Source organism: Squalius cephalus (genome assembly GCF_949319135.1).
Source record: "Squalius cephalus genome assembly, chromosome: 14".
In the NCBI taxonomy this organism is placed as follows: Eukaryota; Metazoa; Chordata; class Actinopteri; order Cypriniformes; family Leuciscidae; genus Squalius; species Squalius cephalus.
In genome coordinates, this window is record NC_137135.1 from 30,505,818 (window position 1) to 30,522,003 (window position 16,186).

General features: G+C 37.2%; 1 protein-coding gene across 5 annotated transcripts in view; it reads left to right on the top strand.

Moving 5' to 3' along the window:
- The window catches only part of pcgf3 (polycomb group ring finger 3), a 148,052-nt gene that overhangs the window by 59,566 nt on the left and 72,300 nt on the right, over window positions 1–16,186 (top strand). Inside the window, exon 9 of one of the 5 annotated variants that reach the window (XM_079892639.1) lies at window positions 8,883–9,007. The exons of the other annotated variants lie outside the window; for them this stretch is intronic. Within the exon in view, the coding sequence (XP_079748765.1) occupies window positions 8,883–8,969 (87 nt within the window). The 3' untranslated portion in view covers window positions 8,970–9,007. Of the gene's footprint in view, window positions 1–8,882; window positions 9,008–16,186 lie in introns of those variants that run through there. 5 annotated transcript variants of the gene reach the window in all.

The following is a 16,186-nucleotide window of genomic DNA, read 5'->3' on the forward strand; positions in this document are numbered from 1 at the left end:
CTGTTTTTTTGTTATAAATTATGTAGGAACAGAAATAGATGAATTTATGACAAGAGTGCACCTCAAAAAATCTACATAATAACAGGAGTTCTGACCTTCGTTACAAAAAGTTGACGCACACACTTTTAATAATTGATATGTTGGTTTTTATGCTAAAATTTCATTAGAAAATATATAATCTAGTATTTGTCAATAAAAAATTATAAAATAATATTATCTTCTAAAAAGTATAATATATATATTATCCTCTAAAATATTGTATTATATTTTTTTATCGCTTTTTTTTATTATATTACATATTTTATTAGTTATCATAAATTAGGTATCATTTGAAAGCTTATGATCTCAGAATTCATCCTGTGAAAACTGTTTTGAAATTGGACATTGTGTTACCATAGAAACGGTACTCTAAATTATTTTATTAGGCTCCTCCCCTTTTGGGCATCCTTATGTTTCATAATTTATGATTAAAATATTTTCTAATCTTGACAAAACACATATTGTCAGAAAGGTCTGAGTCTCAGGGTTCCATATTTTGTGACAGAAGTGATATTTGGACAGAAATTTATTAATTTGTTATGGTAGAATGCATACAGTAAAATTCAATGGAATTCAATGACACCCGGTGGCTATTTTTGGTAATACGCCTAAACAAAATCTCATGGGAACTTCATTTTTTGTGATATCAACTTCAAATTTGGAACACAACTTGGTTAGATATTTGGCTTTGATTTTATAGTAATTTTTTTGTAAAACATATTTTGTAAAATATATATTTTATATAAAATAAAAATATTAAATAAATTATATTTGATTTAATGTAAATTTAAACTTCCATAACTTTTTCATACTTTAATTTTTTGAAGTGCTTTCACTTCAGCAATAATCTGCTATTTTTTTACCTTTAAAACAAGACCAAACTTAGGTCTATACTCCAAAGCATTCTTGAATTACAACCATTTAAGCTTGAATAGTGCATTTTAATGTCCATTTTCAAAAAGGGGGGTGACAGTTAAGGGGTTAAAAGGTAAATATAATAATAGCTAATATTTATACATGTAATATTCACTGCAGTGGTTGCATATCTATTTATTCCATTGTTGCACAATGCTTATAGGCAACAAAAAAAAAAATTGTGATGCATGAAAAATCAATAAAAATGTCTTGTATGAGGGCAGTTCTCCAGAAAAAAAGATTTTATAATGCCAAGATGTAGTGTGAACAAGAAAAAGCTTTTTAATATTTCTTACAGTCATCCAACCTATTAATAACCATTATGTTGTCATCTTATACGAATCATGTGGCAAAATATATTTGTTAACCTAACACAACACGTTGCAAAGAGGGTTAACTTGCTTTCCTTTTCCCATAATCCCCCCTCAAACCCTGTCCGTCCTTGTGGGATTTTCCCTTTGATTCTCTGCTGTGATCCTGCAGCTCTGCTCTCACAACATGTTGAGAAACCAGGGCGTAAATAGAAGGAACAGCATAGCAGACATCCTCCAATCTCCAGGAGGGAACAGCAGACCACTTGCCATTTATAGCACATTCGCCATCTTCTGATTGATGGTGGAGATGTTGGAGAGACGCCGGCGCTTCATCCAGTTCACCGGCGTTGGGACGCCCCGGTAGAGAGAGTGAATTATTATGACAGGTTGAAAGCGCCCGCTCAGGCATGAATGCATTATGCTGACTCTGCACTTGCCCTTCTCTTGTCTCTGTCTCTCTTTGTCTGTTATCTTCTCTCTCTCATTCTGAGCTTCACACATGTAACTCTTATCTGTGATGAACACAGGAAACTCTAATAATAATGCAAGTGGTTGGACCTGAGTGATTAGAAACAGTCTGCGCTGAAGTCTTTGTGCCTGCCGTTATTTGTTCTTTTTTTGCCGCTATTATATTCTTTAGGATATGCAAAACTCTGTCTCTTGCAATATTAATTTTTTTTTCTCCTGAAGTCTACTTCTAATGTTAGTCTAGGTTTCTTGCTGCAAAAAGTCAACATTTAATTTAGCATGACTATTTTCCACTTTCTCTCTAGTCTCATCAATAAGTCTGGTGCACATTGCAATTTATTCTGGCCAAGAACCGTCCACTTAGACAGGAGGAGACCATCTGACTGACAGGTAATCAACCAAGTAAAATTTTCTTGATTTATTTTTTGTGCCTTTTTTTATGTGTTTACCTGCAATAGATCAATTTTAGGGGTGTATTTCCCCTACAACGTCGTAACTCACCATCATAGTACGATGCATCATTTTTAGTCACGGATGTTTCCCGAAACTGGTCGCACCTCTCATTTGAATCACGTTAGTTCAACAATAGCCTATAGGACTGTTGTTAATGTTGTCAATTTTGATTAATTGAATGCGTCCTTGCTGAATATCTTTTAGGAAAGGAAAGTCCTGTTTTCCACGATACATCCTTTAAAGAGAGACAGTGGCACTCGTGAGAGATCTTTCAGAAACATCTCTTTCCTAGAATAATTAGGTTGCACAGTTGCTCCAGGGTCTCAGAGCGATCACAGACTCGTCCCACCTCGCACACGTCATACTCAACTGCCTGGAACATGGAACTGCAATTATGATATCAGATGTTTCAAGAAGATTATAAATCAGTGTGACCGCTTAACAAAGCTTATTAGACCAGGGATGGGCAACTTCGGTTCTGGTTTAGCTCCAAACCTAATCAAACACACCTGAACAAGCTAATCAAGGTCCTCAGGATTACTAGAAAGTTACAGGCAGGTGATTTTTTTTCAGGGTTGGAGCATAACTCTGTAGGACAGTGGCCCTCCAGGACCGAAGTTGCCCATCCCTGTATTAGACAAACGCTTGCTGCATTAGCATACTGACATCTTGTTGTAAAATGGATGCTACTTAGTGTTCAATATAAACAAATGATTCAAAGTTATAGTGGTGCCAATTTGCTGTTTGGTCAATTTCAAAGTTATATTGTTGTCTCACCGCCTACAGTTCTCTAGATTATCACTACTTTCAAAAAGAAGAATCTGAGGTCTGCATGCAAATTGATGCATTGCATTGTGGGTAATGTCACCCCAGCTGTATAACTTTGACTGAGTGCTGCATATTTTGAGAAATTTGTCTTCCAGACATTCTAAGCGGCGTATGCACATTTCATTATGTTTACTGCACGCATTTCTATTTCCAAACTCGGGTGGTGTATTATAGAATGCTGAGTACAGCATCACTGACAGATGGAGGCTGCACAGTGCTCTTTACACTGACAGAACAGCAAATTTATCTTCCAAAATCTTCAACCGTTTAAAAGGTTTTAGAAGCGAGAGAGTCTGGCCTCCATCAAGTCTTGCATCTCTTAAGGAGCATTTTTGTTCAGTTTGGATGGCATGCAGTGTTTGAGAGTGACAACGTGATTTTTGCATTTATTTATTTTTTTGGTTGTGCTTTCCAATGCCAGACTGTTGCTATGTGGTTGCTGAAGTGCTCTTAGTGTTTTTTAGTAAGTGGTTGATAGGGCGTTGCTAGTTCCAGTGTGAAATCTCTGACATTCTAGTGCTGAGATCCACCCGTCAATGTAAGTTTAAGAGTTTTTTTTTTGCCTGTTTAATCATTGCCACACACAAATTGTCAGCCAGATTGCTTTGAAAAGTAATAGCACAGCTCTTCTAAACAAAATGCATGGTTTGAGGTATAATTCATGTCAGTAGCACAAACGATGCGTGACAAGTTATGTGCTAAAGTTTAATCCTCAGGGTTAAGAGTATTCTCAAATCCACTAATTAAAACCAAAAGGGTTTAAAATGGATTAAAACAGTGTTTTTAACCTCATTATAGGATTAGTGTTTTCACAATCCACTTCTGTGAATTATAGCAGTGCAAAATGTCACTGTCTCAATCATTGAGAACAGGAGGAACCTGCAAGCACAGCTGAGATGACGTCAACTACGCTGACCGTCCAGCACTCTGATTTTGATGAAAAATCTTTGTCTGCATTGACTTCTTTCCATTGTTCCTGCACATTACTGAAGCGTAGTAAAATAACTCACAGCGGCTGTTGTCTGCTCCCCCGCTTCGAATTGGAAGGGCTTTCCTCCTCTGTTTGATGTTACTTGCACACATTTCATTAAGAGCCCAAGTGCTCAGTTCTCTTTCATGAGTTCATGTTTATTAAAGCCGTACGCTGAGGCACAGAGGCTTTACGGCAAAATAAATCGAGGTAGGCTGCAGCTGGGTCTTGATTTACCATCAGGTTATTTTTCTGGGAAAGACTTCATGGACATTTTGATTAATCCACAAAGATGAACTACTTCCATACTCAGACGAAATGAAGCAAGTCAGTTCCCTTGGCAGCCATCATGGTAATATCACCAGCCAGCTATTCCACTACAGCTCCTATCTACTTGAATGGGGAAGCACAGAAATGTCCAAAAATCGCTAATAAAATCTGACAAAGTTACTACAGATCTTCCTCATCCCGGCTCAAATCAAGCTAAACTATATTTTTCAGGTCGGTTGAGCTAATGCACATACAATGCCTTTGCCATAAGGCTATTTCAGCTGAAAGGTGGGTCTTCCTTTTCTATAATCGTCATATTGAACATTGTTTTCTCCCATTCATTTTCCACAAATGTTTTTTCAAGTTCAAGTTTTTTTTTTCCTGCTTATACTGTTTCTCTCTCTTTTAAGTGACATAGCACTTAAGGTTTAGTTCACTAAAAAAAAATTTTTTTATAAATGTTTTTCACATGACTCGTGTGAGCAACAGACTGAAATTGAAATCACTTTAATGTTTTGCACTCTAAGGCTAATTTAAGTTCAGATTGTTGGCAAATCTGATTTATTTTTCTCAAATCAGATCTTTACAGACAGATTCTCCGCAATATTAATTTGCTAGTGATCAAATAAGATTTTCGCAAAGTGAAATGGAAAAATATTTGGACCAAGCATTTGAACACCGTATGAATACTTCTACCATTTTTGACGTTTATCGTTGTGTGTCGCATTTGTCAAGAGTGACACAAAAAACTGTTTAAAATCCGATTTGGGCAGTCAAAGCGTACAGACACATCTGATTGTGATCACAATTTAAACCACCTCCATATGTGTTTTGAATCAGATTTCATGTTTTTTTTGCTGTCCAGACTTTTTTTTTTTTTTGCTGGTATTCTAAACATGCCCTAAGATACAGAAAAAAATGAAAAAGCCCTTTTTAAAATGATTGATTGCTTTTTTATTGTAAAATGTATTTCAATGTCAGAGGTACAGTATTTGAGCCCAAGTTTATTTACTGCATTTCCCACATGCTTGTAGTTGCATGTTCGCTTTAAATAAATTAATTTAGGCTTGACATTTATAATAAACGTTGTTTATAATAAATGCCACTACAAAAAAGGCTATGTTTGTTTTATGCTTATTACATTTTTTTCATTCCCTTTCTGTTTTGAATACCATTGAATTTAAAGGATTTGTGTGGGGAATTTAAACATGTTTATAGTATTTATAATGTTTATAAATGTTTCTTTTTGTTTACAGATATTTCACATTATTTCAGAATTTAATAATAAAATGTGACTTTAGTTAGGTTCAACTTATTTTCCAGAAAATACGGTATCATTCTTTGTAAAACATCTGTGTATCTAGAATGTCTGGACCTGTGAGAGGTGATTGGCTGTAGATTGTCAGTTCTATAGATCTTCCTGATGGTTGATGTGTCCTATAGCAATATTCTTACATCATGTGTCAGGGGAAGCAATAAGTGCATCGTTGCCATAACAATGCGATTGCGTCATTCACAGCACTGGGCCAGCTATATAACCAATCAAATAAGATCTCTTTCTTTCTTAGTTAAGCCGTTTGTTCTGCAGTTTTAATATGCGTGTTGCAGAGAGTTTGCATTGTGAAATCTTCTCTCTATCCAATTTTTGTAAACACTTGCACACAAATACAAGAGCTCATACCTCCTTCGTACTTCCTTTTTCTCTGCTTCTCAGTTTTCCACTGACTCATTTACCTGTTCTTTGAGGTCGTGCCCAGTTTCTGCACTTTATGTATACAGGCTGTGGGGTTTTAGCGTCATGCTGATGCTGCGTGCCTTTCATCTCTTGGACTGACCCCAGAAAGAAAGGCGTATGCTTTTGAAATACGGCTTTCTGCCAACATTCCCATAATCAACAGCTTTGCAAGATCACAGAAAACATTTCGACCTCGAAACAAATAACTAAAGCTTTATGGTATGAAAGTACAGGGTAATATTTCGGATTGGAGATTTTATTGCTGTGTAGAATGGTAAAAAGCTCAAGGATTCTTGTAATGGATGCCATGTATGTACATTGCATTTAGTCTTAAAATGAATTGTTGGTGTGTAGTCTGCTAAAGATATAGATAGCTTTTTGTATAAAATTTCGATGGCCTTGAGGGCTGTATGTATCCGCTAGAGAAGCCTCTCTTTCAGAAGTGGCACCGTGTGGACATGAAAATAGGTACTAAAACTATCAGCAATAGGCCGCATTGCTTGAATCTCTCTCAGGGGGCCGTGAGATCTGTGACTTGAGGAGATATCATTTAGAAAGGCTATGTTTGTGGCTCAGTGTCCAGCAGTCTAACAATGATCGCTCAGATATTTTGAAGTTTCCTACATAATACACTACCAAAAGTTTGGACTCATTAAGATTTTCAAATGTTTTTGAAAGAAAGGCTGCATTTATTTCATTAAAAATATTCAATGCAATATTGTGATATTTTATTACTATTTAAAAAAAAAAAAGTTTTCTGTTAATATATTTTAAAATGCAATTTATTCCTGTGATGGAAAAGCTGAATTTTCAGCATTATTACTCAGTATTTAGTGTCATATGATCCTTCAGAAATTGTTCTAATTTGACGATCAAGAAACATTTCATATTATCATTGTATAATTATCATCTTATCATCATTGAATACAGTTTTTGCTGCTTAAGTTTTTTGTGGAAACCATGATACTTTTTTATCAGGATTCAGCAACACTTTAGTTTAGGGTCCAAATCTCACTATAAACTGGTTGCTTATTAGCATACTAAGATATTGGCTGTTTATTAGTACTTATAAAGCACATATTTATGCCTTATTCTGCATGACCAGATTCTATATCCCTAATCCCAATACCTAAACTTAACAACTACCTTACTGACTATTAATAAGCAGTAATTTTGAGTTTGAGGCAAAAGTCGTAGTTAATACTGAGAAATGGACCTTAAACTAAAGATTGCCCCAGGATTCCTTTATGAATAGAAAGTTCAAAACAACATTACTTCAATGAGCTCATTGTTTCTGCCCTGAATTAATACATTACTGTGATTTGTATATTTACATTTCTGAAATACATAACTTGGACACAGACACCTCTGATAACAGATCGCTCTAAATTGTAATGTAGATGCATGCATTTTCGGTAAAGCTGCTTTGAAATGTGTTAATTTCTTTAAGCAAAACTAATCTTGCAGACCCCAAACATTTGAACGCCAGTTTAGGAACTACTAATACTAATGGTTGCTGAATACTTTTTTGAGCCAATCATCTGAGCCATAAATGCCATGTGTTTAATGACTCCGGAGATGGAGGAACATGCAAGACGTCCAAGGCTGCAGGCATTGGAAACCAATACAAAGTTTATCTGTATAAGTTTGTTGTACAGATGGCTATTCTAATGAAATGCTTGCGATTTTGGCAGTTGTTGTTTTTTAGTAACTTTAAATTGATAGTGTATCCCTGTAGCTAAACAAGGTCTACGGCCTGGTATTTGGGAAGCTGAATTCCCACTCGCACACCTACTGATCTAAGCCTGGAGAACAGAGGAACACATGCCCAGTTATTGGCAGCTCTCTCCAATTGATCTGGGATTGAAGCTTTGTAATTAAAGCTCTGTAATTTATTTTCATGTGGGATGTTTAGATCCCACGGCCCAGAATTACTCCACCTCCAGAAACCACCTACACACCTTTAGCTCAATCTGCCTTTCCTTCCCACCTCCTCTTTCCGCAGCACAAACATAAAATCCCAAGAGATTTTGTGAGAGTTATTACTAATAAATTTGCGGGGGAAATTAGATACATTTTTATGCAATGCAATTGCTGTGGCGAAGCTTAGCAAGTTCAACTCTTTGGTTTAAGGCAACATTTTAATTCTGCTGATTTTTTTATAATTTTTTTAAGCGCAACCTTTGAATCACTATTGCATGTCGCTATTGCAGGGAAATAAGGGGCATTTGTGTCAGCCAAGCAAGTACAAGGCAATATTAGGTTTTTCTTTTCATTTGATTTATTTTTTATTGCTTTCCCTTCTGTCTCCCCTAAGCTGTGTTGGTGTCAATCTCCAAGTGTACTTTGAGTTCTATTTATTTTTAGGATCCTTTCGAATTGAACAGCTTTGGAGGTGTAGCCTATTTTCACTATAGTGCAGCTTTTGCTGAAGCCTCTCACAATCTGCCTCCTATATTTGATGAAACTGTTTCTTTAAAGAGGATGCCATTATCATTGATGTTCAAAGAGGTAACCAGATTTTTACACTTTCGGAAGAAATTGTGAGTGGTGTTTCCCCATGCAACAGGACCATCAGGTTACTATCACGCATACTCTATCTGCTTCTTAAAATAATCCGCACAGGTACACATAACAAGATGTCAAGATGTTTGTCAGTATACGTGCAGCAGTTTGTACATCCACGACGTAAGGAATGCTGACGACACAAGGATGGGAAGGAACCTTTTCCTTTCTTCTCTCTCAGCATCTCTCACTCCCTCAGCTGTTCGCAGACCAGATGGCCCCGTCATCTGCGCTTTCTTCTCGATTACGTATTAATGTGTTTGTCTCTATTCTGTTTCCTGTGTCATCTCTAATACCTCCTTGGATTTCCATCAATGGATGTCAGGCGGATCAAAGGCGACACATGCACGAGAAGGAGCAGGGGTGGAGACACACGCTGAGGTCGACTTCAAAAGACACCAGACTACCTTAAGCCCTTTGTGTTGACTTGCATCACAAACCGGTTAAGAGTCGGACCATCAGCGCACACATCAGAATCAGGGGAATTCTGCTGGGATAATGGCTAGTTATGATGGGAATACAAGAGCATTCATGTTAATAGGAATCTCACAATGAAATCCATGTCCTATTTAAAGGATATTCTATTTGTATAAAGAAAATTAAGCCTATTTTAGGATCATTAAGATTTTTGCAGTATGACAATTAAGCAAATTTCAAACTGCTAAAAGGCTTAATTTTCTGTATTCAAAATATAATATGTTCTAAGAGATTTATAATTTTGGGGTCCAATTAGATAGACATTTCTTGACAGTTTTTGTAAAATGAACTCTAAATATGATTACATGAAAGCCTCTAAAATGATTCCGTACTGCATGAAAGAATATGTGGGAATTATTGCTGCCGTTTCATCATCTTTTTAATAATCGCTCTTTCCCATAATTGTCTTTTTTAATAACATCTAGACTTTGCAATCAATGAGCAATAAGGATACAGCAACAATAAAGAGCTGTTGTGGAACACTGCAGAAGATGAGTTCATTAAATTGAATTAACGAGGGAAGCGTTTTGTGACACATTTGTGGTGACGTTCTCGGTTTCTGATGTCAACCCCCTGGTACAATAATCTGAGCTCAAACCGTCATGGCATAAACAAATATTATTTAGTTCAGCCATGCTGGTCATGACATTTTTACCTCATTTAACACATTTAGCACTTCTGTGCTATGACATCTTACTGCGTGAAGCTACTGTAAATGCAGCAACATTACTCAAAAGCTGTATTTGGAATAGAATATGTGCCTACTCCATGCTGTGAAGTACACGCTGAATACTGCCTGCTATTTTTTTTTTAAAGCAGAATGTGAAATTTTCTGTGTTTTGCAACGTTAAGCATTTGCTTTGCATATTGCATAGTTTTACATGCTACATTTGTCATTCACCTCATTACGGAAAATGCATGGTGAATGTAAAAAGCATAAAGCGTGAAATTAATATAGGTGGGAGTTCATGCTATAGCTACTAAATGTAAGCATGCTAGTTACTAAGCTAGTTAGACCTGCCCAATCGCACAGGGATTCTGACCATCGTTTCCATACACTAATTCTTTTTTGTGGCATAAATGCATTTTAAATGGTTGCTGTCTTGTACACCAGATCTTCCTTATCAAGGAGTTCCAAATATTCAAAGCAGTAAATATGTGTCACATTTGAATATTCACATTTAAATATGCAAAGATATTCATTCGAAATTCACACCTGCGAAAAGCACACAGTGCCGCAAGAAATCAGTGAACAAGAGCACATAGAGACTTACAACAACTTGAAAACACAAACCGTGTTTTCACCGGAAAAACGTTGCTGGCGGAATACAAAATGCATGCAGATTATTTGATCTGTTTTCACAACCTCCGTCTGAGTTATTTTTTAAAGATGTTTAGGAACATGCAAATATGCTATTGCGTATTCTCTTAGAACAGTTTGTGCTTGGCTTCATTCTCTGGTGTTGTTTGGATCAGAGTGAGAACATTGCAGACAAAATGAGATGTGGTAAGTCTTAACAAATACGAAAAAAATATCCTCTTAATGCTGGGGAATTTCAAGCGTTATAGAATTTCATATTAATTTTCCCCCCAGTGAAAAAACGAGGCGCTGTAATCACATCTGCTAAAATACTCATTAATCAATAAATCTTAATTATCATAGTAGCTTCAAATGAACCACAAAAAGCGTTTTTCAGCTTCCTTCTCAAATGTTGCTTCCCTCATTAGCAGTTCGAAAATCTGTCAGTAAACAGTTCTTCATTAGGCGGCATCGACAGGTGTCAAACGACACAAATAAGACATCAAATGCAAATCAACCCAGCTCAGCCGATGAAGATTTCTTCATTAAAACATGCTGGAAAGAGTTTACTCAGGGCAGATATAAACTGTTAAAACAAATTGCATGCTTTAGAAGTACACTGAATGAAATGGTTAATCATTTCTGCATATATTCCTCAGGGCTTCCTGCGTGACTGTGGGTGTTACAGCCCAAGTCATAATGAACCATGACTTCAGCTAATAACCTTATCAAGCCCATCTCTCCGACCACAGCTGAAGAAGCCACAAACCTCCTCTAATCCGCGCCGACCACTAATGAATCCCCACGGTGGGAGGATTATGGGTAGTGAGTTGCAGGTTTACAGCCATAAAGGTTCCAAATCAAGACCAGACCTCCTGACCTCCAGACGGGCTGGACTGCATAGTTAAGGGGGCCTGCAGTAAACATGAAGTGTTTTTCTTCTAGCGCTGTTCACATCAAGCTTATATTATCTGAGATTGGTTCCGCTAACGAAGCCTGTGCAATAGCCACTGACCTCTGCGGTTACACAACAGAAACATCTTATTGATTTCTGTATCAGTTTTCAGGAGCAGAGATCGGCCTCATCGCACACCAGCGCTGTAATAATGATTTTTGATGTAGAGAGTTTGGATTTGCTTTCTAGGAAAGAAAAACTATAAAAACAACTGAAAACATTTTCTTTGTGGCTTTTAGTGCATACTTTCAAAGTAATCTATATAGTGTACCATTAAAAGCTGCCAAAATCAACTTGATAGATATACTGTATGGGTAACATATTACAATAAGGTCCCATTCGATAACATAAGGTAATGCATTGGCTAACATATATGAGCAATATATTGCTCATTGCTATGTTAGATAATGCATTAACTTATGTTATCAAATGGGAATTTATTGTAATATGTTACCTATATAAGTATTGTTCATGTTTACTAGTTAATGAAACCTTGTTGTGTTTCCGATATATGCATTTAAAATGTACTTTTACCCCCATCCAGCAAAAGTAAGTAGCATACAAGTCTTAAAGCACTAACTTCCAATGTGTACAGCCCTAAATTTCAGTGCAAAATGTCGAATGTTTGTAAGCTCTTTGAAGGTAATGTGTTGGACAACCATTTTCTAGCCCATTTTCTTGAGTTGAACTTGGGGCAATAGTTAAGACAGCTCAACAATGAACTTGTCCTCTTAGTAGGATGGCTTCAGCAATCTTCATTTTGTCATGGATTTGTACATTCTTTGGTTTCCCCGTTAGTAACAGCAGGGGCCATTTCTCAGCTTATTAATACACAACGATGCTGATAAAAAGACCTGTGGCGAATCCACCCAAGGCAGCGCTATTTCTGTCGTGATTATTCACTGTCAGTTCTGTCATGTTCCCACTCGGGATGTGTGTTGTTCACAGTACATTCTACAGTATAAGGCTGTTGTCAAGTTTTATGTCCCGGACAGTTGGCATTGGGGAGTTTTTTATTATTTTTGGAGAGTGACATTTGTACCACCTCCTACTGCTGATGTGTGTATATCCAATGAGTTTTAACTTTTATAAAAGAGATCATTCTTCTTTTTGTTTGACTCTTAAAAAGGACGTTTGAAACCCTTTCTTTTTCTCCTATTTCTTTACGGATCAGGATTGGTTAAGAGGCAGTTCTCATACTTCTCACTTAGTTCCTTCAATTCAAAACAGAAACTGTGTGGTGTCCGCATAACTTACTAAAATTTATCAGAAAGATCATTGCATTTCATCTCACATTTATTTGTAGCCTATAGCGCTTTTCACAATACATATCGTTTCAAAGCAGCTTTACAGCATGCATCTACATTACAATTTAGAGTGATCTGTTATGTGAGTGTGTCCAAGTTATGTATTTCCAACACATTCTCATCCTAGGGCGTCATATACTGACGCTTTCGACATTTCGTCTACATCCAGCGCACATGGCACCCATTAGCGTCAATATGACACGCACAGAGCTTTGTTCGGTTATGGGTAGGTTTAGGTCTGGTGTAGGGTTAGGGTTAGACCGCTAGGAGGCGCCTTCTGGCCCATATCTATCTGCGTCTCATATTGACGCTAAAGGGTGCCATGTGTGTGGATGTAGACGAAATGTCAAAAGCGTCAGTATATGACGCCCTAGGATGAGAACGGGCTGGTATTTCAGAAATGTACATATACAAATCACGCAGTTAGCTAACAATGTATTAATTTAAACAATGTATTAATATAAGTCAGAAACAATGAGCTCATTGAAGTAAAGAATACATGTTGTTAACAAATGATTAGGATATACAGTGGGGAGAACAAGTATTTGATACACTGCCGATTTTGCAGGTTTTCCCACTTACAAAGCATGTAGAAGTCTGTAATTTTTATCATAGGTACTCTTCAACTGTGAGTGACAGAATCTAAAACAAAAATCCAGAAAATCACATTGTATGATTTTTAAGTAATTAATTTGCATTTTATTGCATGACATAAGTATTTGATACATCAGAAAAGCAGAACTTAATATTTGGAACAGAAACCTTTGTTTGCAATTACAGAGATCATACGTTTACAGGTTTGCACACACTGCAGGAGGGATTTTGGCCCACTCCTCCATACAGACCTTCTCCAGATCCTTCAGGTTTCGGGGCTGTCGCTGGTCAATACGGACTTTCAGCTCCCTCCAAAGATTTTCTATTGGGTTCAGGTCTGGAGACTGGTTAGGCCACTCCAGGACCTTGAGATGCTTCTTACGGAGCCACTACTAGTTGCCCTGGCTGTGTGTTTTGGGTCGTTGTCATACTGGAAGATCCAGCCACGACCCATCTTCAATGCTCTTACTGAGGGAAAGAGGTTGTTGGCCAAGATCTCGCGATACATGGCCCCATCCATCCTCCCCTCAATACGGTGTAGTTGTCCTGTCCCCTTTGCAGAAAAGCATCCCCAAAGAATGATGTTTCCACCTCCATGCTTCACAGTTGGGATGGTGTTCTTGGGGTTGTACTCATCCTTTTTCTTCCTCCAAACACGGCGAGTGGAGTTTAGACCAAAAAGCTCTATTTTTGTCTCATAAGACCACATGACCTTCTCCCATTCCTCCTTTGGATCATCCAGATGGTCATTGGCAAACTTCAGACGGGCCTGGACATGCGCTGGCTTGAGCAGGGGGACCTTGCGTACGCTGCAGGATTTTAATCCATGACGGCGTAGTGTGTTACTAATGGTTTTCTTTGAGACTGTGGTCCCAGCTCTCTTCAGGTCATTGACCACGTCCTGCCGTGTAGTTCTGGGCTGATCCCTCACCTTCCTCATGATCATTGATGCCCCACGAGGTGAGATCTTGCACGGTGCCCCAGACCGAGAGAGATTGACCGTCATCTTGAACTTCTTCCATTTTCTAATAATTGCGCCAACAGTTGTTGCCTTCTCACCAAGCTGCTTGCCTATTGTCCTGTAGTCTATCCCAGCCTTGTGCAGGTCTACAATTATATCCCTGATGTCCTTACACAGCTCTCTGGTCTTGGCCATTGTGGAGAGGTTGGAGTCTGTTTGATTGAGTGTGTGGACAGGTGTCTTTTATACAGGTAACGAGTTCAAACAGGTGCAGTTAATACAGGTAATGAGTGGAGAACAGGAGGGCTTCTTAAAGAAAAACTAACAGGTCTGTGAGAGCCGGAATTCTTACTGGTTGGTAGGTGATCAAATACTTATGTCATGCAATAAAATGCTAATTAATTATTTAAAAATCATACAATGTGATTTTCTGGATTCCGTCTCTCACAGTTGAAGTGTACCTATGATAAAAATGACAGACCTCTACATGCTTTGTAAGTAGGAAAACCTGCAAAAATCGGCAGTGTATCAAATACTTGTTCTCCCCACTGTATATGTAACATTGATGCATGTTGATTCAGAGTTACGTCATCTGAAGTCCTCGTAGATCACAGAAACAGATCTTAATTCTGTTTAGCATGTAATGCGCATGCAATTTTAAATATGTAAATTCAATGTAATTTTATAAATGTTGGTTTTTCAACAGAATATCAGCATGTTCAGCAGCATTAAGGTTCATTATTTACAATGATATGATTTGAAGTGGCTTTGCAAAGTAGCACAATCTCAAAGTATGATCTGGAGACATTTTTATATTTCTATATCTTCTAAGAATGCAATGAAGTGCACTGTGTGCAAAATCAAATACTTTTCTCTTTTAAAGTGGGCAGAGCCCTTATTCTTTTTGTTTACAAGCCTTTAATGGAAGATAACTGACTCCACATGATGCCATTACTAAATGGCTACCAATATCTTGCCATTAAGTCTGTTTATGCAAACTGAAACAAAAGTGAAAATTAGCCCTTTGTCATTGTGGTTGCATTAGAGGAAACTGAATTTGTGTTACTCACAAGCAGAGATGGGGTTCATCAGGATTTTTTTATTCATCAGGGCGTTGATGTGTGTGAAAACCCCCACCTGTCTCACCTGGATGTCTCACAGTGATGTTATTGAGCCTGAAGCATTTTGAAGTTTAAATCTGCATAATTTAGTCAAAAGCCACCAGCTTCCCTCCTGAAAGCCCACAGCTGCCTGTCCGTACAGCCTGAGTGAGCCTGAAGCAAAGCTTTAAATCCTTTCAGAAGTTCACTCAAAAGAATCCACATTTTCTTTTTCTCCTATTTCTTTTCCACATGATCAGGATTCGTTTAATGGCATGTGTTCATGTTGGAGATCAGAGTTTATGACATCTTTTATGGATCTTATGAACAGCATTTATGCCTCATTCCTTTGACCTTTTTAAAAAGTATAGAAATGAACAGAAATGGCGATGGTCGCTAAGACTTACTGATATAATAAACGAGAAATATCACAGCAACAGAACTTAGCTCTTACCTCTGTTTAGTGTGTATTGCACGTAGAATTTAAAAATGGAATTATTTGTTTTTCATTATATCCGCCGTGTTACACGTCCCCTTCAGCAGCATTACATTTATATATTTATATATTAATTTATATTTACAATAAATTAAATTTTAAAATATATTACAATAGAAAATATAATTTATAATAGTTATATCTTATTAGATATAGTCTTATTTACCAACTAACTGCAACCTTGGTGAACATTATTTGTTTATGTATGTATTTATTGTATTTTTATATAAACCATCAATGTAATGCTGCTGCTGAATTGGATTGTGCTCTACTTTGTACTCGGTGAATCCAAATGCTTTGGGACTAAGAATCCCGTTTTGGTTGCTTTATTAACCTGAGGTCCACAGGAAAAACAAACAGAAATGAATCTGAAAGAACACAAAGAAAAAAAACTAAAGCAACACCTACAATATCTGTTGCTCTTACTTAGAAAATGTGA